The 11,155-nt window shown below is 26.0% G+C and overlaps 2 protein-coding genes across 5 annotated transcripts; both read right to left on the reverse strand.

Moving 5' to 3' along the window:
- Window positions 1-288: 288 nt before the first annotated feature.
- On the reverse strand, window positions 289-9,686 carry LOC117204413. 4 transcript variants are annotated; one of them, XM_033441771.1, is made up of 6 exons: window positions 9,554-9,686; window positions 8,083-8,193; window positions 6,045-6,204; window positions 3,787-3,911; window positions 1,425-1,526; window positions 289-1,185 (listed from the first exon to the last, which is right to left on the reverse strand). In XM_033441771.1, the coding sequence occupies exons 2-6, from the start codon at window positions 8,138-8,140 to the stop codon at window positions 1,097-1,099; spliced, it is 534 nt and encodes a 177-aa protein (XP_033297662.1). In that variant the 5' UTR covers window positions 8,141-8,193; window positions 9,554-9,686; the 3' UTR covers window positions 289-1,096. The 4 variants fall into 4 exon arrangements, with proteins under 4 accessions (XP_033297662.1, XP_033297661.1, XP_033297663.1 ...); XM_033441770.1 differs by lacking the exon at window positions 9,554-9,686 and adding an exon at window positions 8,264-8,402; XM_033441772.1 differs by lacking the exon at window positions 9,554-9,686 and having other exon boundaries at window positions 1,425-1,523; window positions 8,083-8,403.
- Window positions 8,668-10,947, reverse strand: LOC117204412 (lipid droplet-associated hydrolase). Its single transcript, XM_033441768.1, has 4 exons — window positions 10,684-10,947; window positions 10,226-10,545; window positions 9,967-10,158; window positions 8,668-9,890 (listed from the first exon to the last, which is right to left on the reverse strand). The coding sequence occupies exons 2-4, from the start codon at window positions 10,532-10,534 to the stop codon at window positions 9,462-9,464; spliced, it is 930 nt and encodes a 309-aa protein (XP_033297659.1). The 5' UTR covers window positions 10,535-10,545; window positions 10,684-10,947; the 3' UTR covers window positions 8,668-9,461.
- Window positions 10,948-11,155: the final 208 nt, after the last annotated feature.

Consider the following 11,155-nt stretch of genomic DNA (forward strand, 5'->3'; position numbering starts at 1 on the left):
GATATTCAGAAATATATATTTTCCCATAAGTCATGTGGTTTCTTTTTAGCTTACCAATATAAGAATTAATTTTTATATGTATTTCAAAATGATAAAATGTTAATATAAAATACAAGTAACACGTACAATATACATATGTATATGATGCTTTATAATATATAAACTATGTAAATATATAATATATAATTTTCAAGAATTGTAGGACGAATATAATCGTATTGTACGAAAACATTATATTATTTACAATTATATATTTTAGAAACAAAGGAAGTGATTTTAAACACGAAATAAATAATCGAACGTTTTATTTTCAAATTATACATTGTGATAGTAGTGTCTATAATTAACTAAACATAGTAGTACACTTTAACATATATTTTTTAATATTTAGATATTTGTAATTATATAGCGAGTAATATTTTAAAAAATCTAAATTAGAATTCAATGGTAATATATAAAGATAATCAATAAGATACTTATAAATAATACGTAAAAAAATATCAGAAACTTCTATAAAAATGTGAATCCAAATACATACAATATTTTTATGTTTTATATCAGTTTAAAGGTATCTATAATATTTCAAATTCATTTGAGCTTTAATAATACATTGTTCATATTAATTCAGTATATTAATTTCCTTATAAATTGACTATTTGGAGTGTAGTTATGTAACTATTAGTAGTCTTTTAGATATAAAAAAAATATTAGTTTCATAGAGTTGATATGGCACCGAATTCATTTTGTTGATAAATGGCTACGTATAAATAAAATGTTCATAATTTATTGAATTGTCCATTTGGACACAATCTTGTAAAATCGTCCAAAAGGTCGCATATCCTAAATAAATACTGATCTTGATATTTCCTGCGTTCAACTGAAATATCGCAGTAATTTAAATGTAATAATTGTACGAGTACCCCATTTCTTAGCTCTTTAGGATTAAGGAAGATTAGTGAAAACTCGGAACTTCACTGCGTCTTTAGTGTCTTGGAAGGGGAAGACGAGTAACACTTGCAAACGAAAAATCATGTTACAAGCATCCGTTTCGAAAATACACGGTTTGTGATGGGACTTCCTCAAACATTATTCGACGTTACTGTTGCGTTGAAGACATATAATTTGGATTATAAGGTGCTTGTTTTTCATAAATAACTTCAGAATAAATCGGTGGTTGTGATATTCCTAGAAAGAGGCAATTTAAATTTTATAACAGTAAAAGAATAGATAAATTTATATATTCTTGTAAAACACAATACTAATTAATATTTAATACTGAATAAAATAAATATTAAAAAGTTCATCTTTAGTTTTCGTAAATTGTATCTAAAATAAGTTAATTAAAATTTTTATGCAAAAATATATATATAGATACTATCGCTACTTTTTTTAATTTATTTAAAATTATTTTATTTAATAATCACCTGCTGAATTCGTAGGATACGCAGTGTTTATATAGTGTGGAGTTGGTTGTGGAATACTCGTGGGTGATTGAATTACATGTACCATACTAGGTACGTGTACTTCTGGAACAAAATTCCCGTAAAGTAAATTCAATTCTGGAGAATATTTTATTTATAGAGACAGTAGACGAATATTTGAATTCAACAAATATGTGTCAATTTTTGTTTCTACTTTATCACTTGTATGTGAAATGCTTAAATAAATTGTTTAAAAAAACATATATTTTGAAAAACTTTCATTATCTACAAGTCTTTATTTAATTTTTTTATGAACAATTATACTTTTCGCGATTGATATAAGAAAATCATACTGCAATTTTCATATTCATCGTATAAAAGTAAAATTATATATTATTCTGTAATAAAAGATATTTCATTTTTCGAATTTTCTACAAATTATGCATTCCAAACCAACAACGAAGCTTCGAAAACGATTTCAGAAAAGATGACGAGAGAAAAATATTCCAAGTAATTCCAAGTATTGTTAATAATACTGTTTATCTTATCTTGCATTAATATTTTTTTAAAGCTTATCTCTCAACATGTTTTATGGAAACAGATTTAAAAATAAATTAATATTTACATTTTATTTTTATATTAACGGTAATCGTTAGACAATTTAGGTGACCTATATTTTACAATACATACCTTAGTAACATGGTTGTTTTGAAATATTATACTTTAACATTCTTAATGTGACAGTGGGAAGAAAATGTTTGCTCACATTGAAAGATCACAAAGATATTTATTATATAATGTTACAATAAAAAGCACTTATCTATATGTTAGTTATATATCATAAGTTTACATTTTTCTACAAAATTCAATAGCTTTCTGTCATTAGTCATTGAAGTACATATAAACAAAAAATGGGTCACAAGTATTATCACAATACTTTGTGTATGTCAGTATAAAATCGCGTATAAAAATATATATTATGTATTAAGAATGGAAGTCAACTGTTTCGCTGTGTAATCTGGCAAAAGTAAAATCTTGCAATTTGCAAATATATGGATAAACTTTATACTTCCATAACGGTTTCAATACGGTATTTAACAAGTAAATATGTACTATATTTCAGTGCATATATCTATAAGATCGAATTTTTAAAATAAATACAAAATATAATAAACATCGTTATACGTGTATTAGTTTTCATTAAATAAACACGACTCGCGCCTGTTTATTTAATTTTACAAACGCCTTATATTATTGATATATTTGTTACATAACATAGATATAAAAAAAAGCAAAAAAATATCACATCTTTTGTATAAAAAAAAAGCTAATCATGGAATGTTTGATCACCTTTTGATTACCTAAAAATTCAAGGTCGTAGAATTTTTTTGGCATGCAAAGAGTTCAAGGCAAACGCGTGAAAGTCTTACCAACATAATTGTTATTCATAACGTTGAATAAGTATATGTAGTTGTTATACTTGACAATGTAGTAATATTAAGCGCATTATATTGTCAAGTAATAAATAATTTTCTGACATTGTTTCTAACAATGTAAGCTGAACACTGTGATTTGTCATTAGGATATTTCTAGAATCGTTTCTTCAACAAAACCGTATCATATTGCAATTAAAGTACTGTTCCTGAAGTACTTAGCGTTACATAGTTTTCAAAATCGCATCTATGTATACGTTAAAAAATGTTATAAGCACATAAGTTCAATGCGTTAAGAATATACAAATAGAAAGCGAAGTCAAAATATTTAAAAAACATATGTAGTTCGATATATACTTATAGGAAATATTATATGTAATGTCAGGAGATTGGAAGATGTGATGAAATGGATTCAGATCATAGGTGGCCCTAAAAATAATTACAGGACGAAATTAGCTATTACTTTCCCTGCAAATCTATTTTATAAGTAAATAAACTGTCTTTCTTTTTTAATATTCGTTTTGACTGTCTCTACAAATAAGTATTTAATACGAATTAAAAATTAGGTAATAGATTAGTTATTTAATTAAATAATATTATTTATATGTACATGTTTAAGAAGCAATATAAAAAAGAAATAAAATCAATAAATTAATATTTTCATGAGATATGATACATTATAAAAATTGAGTATATAAAATAATATAAAAAGTGGTCTATATATTACATATATGGTAATAGTAATATTTTCAACTACTTTAATTAAATATCTGTTTAGTTGCAAATGCTTAGACCAATTTTTATATCATAAAAAGAAGAATAGTAAAAAGGAAAAATAACAAAAATTAAATTGACGATTGTTATGAAAATTTTTGTCTAATGATATAGAATAATATTTTTAAAACGCGAATATTATACAAAAAGATTCTTACTTCCATAAACTGTTCCTCGATGACGTCTGCGATACCATGGGCAGCAACTACAGCATAGGCATGATATGCAGAATACTGTTATTGTAAACAGAACGGCTAATATGGTAACCGCTATCAGCACTATCCTATAAAGAATTCATGAAACAAAATCAAGCAAAGTTAAATCATTTTATGTATATAATGTATTGTAATGGACACTTTAAATTATTACATTATTATTTAATTTTAATATTATTTCAACCATTTTAGTAACAATTTATTTAATACATATATTAAAACACTAATAGATGTGTTACAGAGGCACTATTTTACAGAAAACATGAGCATTTTTTTAATATAAATATTATCACGTATAGATGTTGTTATGAACTAACGTATATGAATTAAGTTAAATTAATAAAATGCAAAGACATTTGCACTTGATTTGATAAACCTGTAATAATAAATTATTTAAATGCAGAAGTGTGGAAGAAGCTAACAGATACTGGTTGAAGGAAGAACATAGTGTTATAATAAAGAGTTTAGAACATTGGGTGGATAAATGCAGAGTAATGGAGGGCAGAAGCGTGAGACTGGAAAAAATAGTGGAGGGACCGAGTTACAAAGAAATAATAGAATGATTAGGATATCTAGAAGATAAGAAGGGGGAGACACGAGGGGACAGGAATGAGGGATCCAAAGATAGGTAATAGTAATAATAGTAATAGAAAGAGCAATATATTGTAATAGAATAGGTAGTTATAAACCTGAAGATATTTTTGATATTTTTGCTTTAGTAACAAATTTACTATAATGGATTAAGTTTGAGTTAAGTCTGGGTGAAGTTCATATACCGATATGATTATATTGTATATATATATGCGTTTGTCTGGAATGCGTTTATACGTCTCACGTTTTAATTTGTAAATATACAGAAAGATAAGAAATGAACTGAACTTAGCTATGCTAAAGCATACATGTATGCATATATGTGTGTATTACATGCTATAGTAAGATGTGCTATAATGAACGAATGCTACAATGAACAATTGTTATAACTAATATCAGACTGCTATAGCATAGCATACAAAGATGTTACAACGAATGCGAAGAAATATCTGCTCAATGTAATTCGCTTCACCGACTTTTTCATCCCGCCTTCGTTACGATGGTAAAGACCATGATATTGACGATGCGAATCTGTTTAAACTTTCCTTTCTCTCGTTTAGTAATATCTATCGCATAGAAGATGAACTAAACAGTATAAGCAATATTATAAACTAACGTGGTGTAAGATGAACAAGTATCGTATGTCATAGTCAACGGACGAGATCTGTTTTTGGAAAGATAACGTAGGTAAAGGAAAGCTGGTAAACATGATTGTCTCATCAATTTCTAATAAATAAATAAATTTCATATTATTTTTATCACTTATTTTTTAATTTATGTTATATTTTTCCGTTGTTTAAACTGTTGTACTAATGATAACTTTGCTCTTAACTATGAGCCTGAGATGAATCACTCCTAAGTACATATTTTTCAATATATACTTCAACGAATATGGTTGCAGAACCAATTCGTTCGTTTTAGCTTACCTCGCTGCTATTGAATAAATGATAAATTTTTTTTCAAGCGGCTATCATATCTATAAGTGGAAGTAAAAGTTGAATAGGTGGTCAGAATAATGTGTGCCGTCATCAATATCATTATTAAAATATCAGTTCAATTTCAAGTTATCAGAATGAACTATATTTCCTCTGCGCTTTACATTGTATGGTGTGTAACTCAACTAAATGGGATCATTTAAATATCTGTCTTATTTATATCTATTGTTGTGTGAGAAAACTCCTCAGACAACATAAACACAAGAATATCGTTTCGCATTTTTCCTTGTCTTTCATACACTCAATTTAACAAAATTAAAGTCAAGATATTTGTTGAAGTAATTGTTTTTCGACAAACAGATTAATATTTTTATTATTTATTAATAATATTAATATATTTATTTTTAAATATATGGTTCCATTAAAAAAAACAATGATGACCTTGAAATTTCATTTAAAAATGTCACCATTACCATTACATGTGTCCGACTAAACAGTATATTTTTGACTTGCCGAGTTTTTTCATACTATCATTAGTAACGGATATTTAGATGTTGCTATTTTAATGTAGCATTAATTAATTGGCGATTTTATGCACAAACAACACATAACAAAAGCATAAACAAAATTACAAAGAGACTACATAAACAAAAATATTAATGTAAATTATTTTACCATGACGATTGAAAACCAAATTCCATAGCATCACAGCAATAAATTTTTTCACTAGAAATATCATAGCAACAATAAGATTTTTCCATAGGATCAAGCAATCCTGGGCATGAATTGATTGCTCGTGATATGAAGTTTTTGTTCCCGAACGTGCACTCCATTCCTAAAACAATTAATTTCGTTTGGGGACATTAATAAATATACATACACACGTATATATATATTTTATATACGTATATAATGTATGAATAAATAATAACTAAAATATTATCGAGTATGCTAGAATTTATACAAAAAAACGTAATTAAATGATATTGAAAAATTATGAGAAAATATTAATTATTATATTTTTTGTTGGAACGTTCTTTTTATGCTAAATATTGTTTAAGATAATTACATATATACCATTTTAAATACTCTACTGTATGCATTATTTACATACTCGACGCAGTTTTTAATATCATTATTTGTGTATTCTATGTTTAATTTTAGTTAAATAGAAAACATTCCTAATTCCTATAAATACTTTCATTTAATATATATATATATTGTTATTAATTCATCATATAATTAAAGAATTATACATCTATTCCTTATTTATAATCACAGAAATTATAAGTAACTACATGATAAAAATTTCAGTTGATTAAATTAATTATAGTCAATTTAATAACTTCATTTTATATATACATAAAATATGTAGATAAATGAAATAGCTGTCGTTGATAGCGTCAGCTTCCGGTCTTATATTTCAACGATTCAGATAAACCAAACTTTCAAATTAAAATGAGAAGATAAAGGATGATGTCGACTAAGTAAAAAATATGAAACTATAATTCGAGTGTATGCTTCATACAAATCGATGATCGTGATCGCTGTTATTATAAATTGTAAAATTATAAATTGATTTTCAAATTATTTATCGAATTAAAAGAAAATTGAAAGAAAAAAGATTGCTGCAATATTCTAGGAATAACCATTAGATTATTAAAATCATTAAAAAAGGCTATAAACTTATTTTTTATTAAGTTTGTCGATATATTACGTACTTATGCAATTCCTTCAAATTGTTTTAACAATACAATTTTACGTAATTTTAATACAAACCCACTTATTTTGATGATAAAATTAAAATATATACAAACAATGTTTATTAAGATGGCATTAATGAAAAGATAACTTACTAATGTTGATTAGTTAATAGCAATGTAAGCTATATTTTTAAACAATGATACTTCTTATTCTAAAATCGAAAGTAGTTAAAAAATGTTTACTTATAATAGATTACAGCCTAATCAATTTTTATGAACGTCCATCAGAGAATCTTAAGTTACCCACAAAATTCTAAATTTTTTATATTTTTATATGACTATTTTTTCCTCTTTGAATATCATTATAATAACAAACAGAGATGTTGAACGATATGGTTAATTATTCACAGAGGTAACTGCATATGTATTAATGTACGAATGTTGATCTTACATAAAACTATATAAAATAAGTAATTGAGAAATAATAAAATGTAATTAGGTTTGCTAATTATTTAATACTATATAATCGAAGAAAGAATTGAAATATTTGTCAAAATATATGAAGAAAAAACCATTCAAATAATAGTCATAAAAACGTAAAATGAACAATATTAATATTTTTATACAACATATAATACAGAAAAATTTTTCATTTCTTATAATATTTGATGCTTACAATCTATAGATGATACATAGATCTATACACTAATCTATGCTGTTACATATTAAATATAAATCTTTTAAAATCAATAATGTATTTCTTTCTCCGAAAACAGCTACGAAAGGTTGTAAGTATAAAAAATGTATTTGCTGACGATATCCATTATTATCTAATCTAGATTTCAGATGGATTACACCAAATTTGAGTGCAATACTCTGGATTTCTAATAGTTAATAATCATAATGAATCAGTTATTGTCGTACGTATCTAATTTTACCAGATTACTTTTATGTTGATACCATCCTGTTACTAGAAGAACAAATTCAGTATTCCGAAGTCTCACACTTACCATAAGATAACCCCGCGTTGATGCAAATAAGCAGCAATAAAGTAGTAACACGCGACATTTTAAGCAACTTGAATTTCAAATCACAGAATTATGGCTTCAACAAGATTAACCCTAAAAATAATACACTGAGATTGAGGTACCTGTTAACTATACAATTAATAAACAAACGTAATGTATAAACTCTTCTCCCTACTATGTAACGGAATGCTGCAAGTTGCAGACTGTTAAATATAGTGTCGAATGTTGGTATGACTCAAAAGATGTCAGCTTCATCCCTTGCGTCAGTCGAATATTGCCGAAGAAAGCCGACCATTTAATCACGCTTTAAGCGGTAACTTTGATTTGTTACTAGTCATAAAGTACTTGTTTGAATACTAAATTATATTAACATTATGTGTATATTAAGTTATATTTGAATTTAGATTATGATTTAATTTTGTAAGTTAAACGAAGTACATTTCTTATTTTACATATATATTAATCCTTTTTATTATATATATAGTTTTACACTAACTTACAATCATCCAGAAAAATCTTCGTACATCTTAGGAAAAGACCATTTTTATTTAAATAAAACATATGTAATATCGTATAATAACATATTTACTTCTTAACATATAAAGTAAATAACGCTTAATTGTTTCAGTATAGAACGTATTAATTTTGTGATTTTGAAATCACACAAACATGCAAAATTTTAAAATATTAGTATTTTATTTTGAATTGTATTCACCAACACACGCGCCACACACACGCGCAATTTAGATATAATAAATGACAATAAAAGTAAATTAAAAGACACAGATATATTTTTGTATATTATTGACATCTTCATTTCAATTTCTGTCACATAATAAATAAATTGAATATAATTCAATAATTTAATAGGCGTATTGCTAATAATCCTTTCCTAAACTGCTCAAAGTATAATAGATTTTGTGATAAAACCAAAATTCTTGAGGATAACTTCATAAATAGAAAAATCCATGATCAATTTTGAAATTCATAAAGGAGCCAAATTTAATTGATAATCTAGTATAATGTCAATATATTTACATATAATACAATATCTCTCACAAGTTATTGCTAATAAGCTAGTACATGATAAAACACTTAGTAACATTAAGCATGAAATGTTTTTCATGTAAAAACATTTAAAATTTGGATTTCAAATCACAGAGTAATGATTTTAATAAGGCTGAATGGAAACATATTATACCAATGTTTTTTATGTGAGAAGTTTTTAGTAGCATTAAACAATTATTTAACTATTAAAATATTAATAAAAGCTTTAAAATATTATGAATCATCAATTGTCAACTAAATATATGTTTTAAAAGTATGACAAAAAGATTAATTATCGTTTTTCTTTTTTAAGATTACAATATGTTATCATTAATTACATCGGCAACAAGCTTTCCCATTTCTTTATCATACTGCAAAACAAAGGAATGATCATAACCATGCTTACATAGTTCTGCATTGAGATCAGAATGCTTAGATTTCAAATCTTTATAATATTTAACTGGTGTCCAACCATCACAGTTGCCATAATACAACCATAATTTATCTGCATATTTTGAAATTATGTCGTCATCTCGTTCTTTTATTATTTCCATTTCTTCCTTTGCCATTTTAATTATCCTTTCTATGACATGAGGATTTACCAATTGAAGTAACGCGTTATTGTATTTTGAAGGAACTCCTTTTAATAGTGCTATCATACTGATAAAAAAGATTTTTAAAACATGTGGAAGAAATTGAAAAGTCCAAGCAATAAGAATGAGAAAGGATGCAATGCGCAATATCTGAAAAAATTTAGTTTTTAATTGACATTCTATATGCTACTATGTAAAATAATATTTTGATAACGAAAGAACTTACAATTTTAGTGAATATCCATCCATTAGTGGTTGTGGCTAAATGTTCTATGGTTGGAAATAATAGATAACATTTGGTTATTTTTTTAGCAATGATATCATCTTTTAGTATATTTAATATCATCCAACTCCCTATTGAATGCCCAATAAGATGCAGTCTTGCATCGTCTGGTACATATTTTTTTATGAAGTCTTTCTGTAATTAAATTATGACGATTTAAAGTTTCCTCCGCAAAGCAATAAAATTTAGTAAATAAAAATACCTTGTGCTCTAATTGTGCCATTAAACTATAATGTTCGTTCCAAGTTGAATTACTTGGCATAGTAATTGCTAAATTGTTCGGTGGTTGTACATGACCAGCATTTCCAACCACCCAAACAGGTACTTCAGTAGGAAGTCTTGATTTTATAGTTTTTATAAATCCCTCATAAAATTCTGCAATGCCAGGGTTACCCGTAATAACAAGTACTATGTCTTTCTTACCATACTCTGCAAGGCCTTCTTCTACCCAACGACCTTCTGTAATTACTTGAGTTGGTATGCCATTTATTTGTAACATAGCACGTTGCATATTGTTTTTCGCTGTAATAAGATTTTTAATATATATAATATGTTTCTGTTTCTCTATTAGTATCTATCAAATTTATTGCAAAATATATTTAATTGCTATGCATTATATTTGGTTGTCCCAAAAGTTTCTTTCGTTTTATTATATTTTACCTGTAGTAACGGATCACGTATAAAGGCTATTTCTATTTAAGAATCTAGATATATTAATAATTGATAGATGATTAATAATTAGATAAATTTAACCTAACAAGTTTCAAGAAGCAAGACTTCATTGATGTTACACTAAACTTTTGCTTCGAATTTTGTGTTCTTCTTAATCAATTAATGACATTTCATTCTGCAGTAAAAAATTTTTGTACTACTTAATATAGTACTCAATATAATAGAGTGGATAAGTGGGGAGGTAGATAAAACCGAAAGTTCGTCCAAAGTCGAAAGGTACGGACTAAACAATAATAAATAAATAAATAAATATAAGTAACTTACAATTTTAAGAAGCTATATCTTTAACATTAATACATAAATATCGAAATACAATTTTGGTGACATTTTAGATTGTACATATGCATGTTTTCAATACATTGAAATGAAACTATATATATATCCTATCATCGAAGAAGCT

This window comes from Bombus bifarius, unplaced genomic scaffold (assembly GCF_011952205.1).
Source record: "Bombus bifarius isolate JDL3187 unplaced genomic scaffold, Bbif_JDL3187 scf7180000007978, whole genome shotgun sequence".
Classification (NCBI taxonomy): Eukaryota; Metazoa; Arthropoda; class Insecta; order Hymenoptera; family Apidae; genus Bombus; species Bombus bifarius.

Bases quoted from the DNA above. Each gene is read 5' to 3' on its own strand.
- LOC117204413 (XM_033441771.1), bottom strand. From the start codon at position 8,140: ATGTCGCGTGTTACTACTTTATTGCTGCTTATTTGCATCAACGCGGGG. The intron at 6,205-8,082 runs GTAAGTGTGAGA...TAATTGTTTTAG, and splicing joins CAACGCGGGGTTATCTTATG to GAATGGAGTGCACGTTCGGG. The intron at 1,186-1,424 runs GTGATTATTAAA...GCCTCTTTCTAG, and splicing joins GTATCCTACGAATTCAGCAG to GAATATCACAACCACCGATT.
- LOC117204412 (XM_033441768.1), bottom strand. From the start codon at position 10,534: ATGCAACGTGCTATGTTACAAATAAATGGCATACCAACTCAAGTAATT. The intron at 10,159-10,225 runs GTATTTTTATTT...ATTTAATTACAG, and splicing joins TGGCACAATTAGAGCACAAG to AAAGACTTCATAAAAAAATA. The intron at 9,891-9,966 runs GTAAGTTCTTTC...AAATTTTTTCAG, and splicing joins GATGGATATTCACTAAAATT to ATATTGCGCATTGCATCCTT.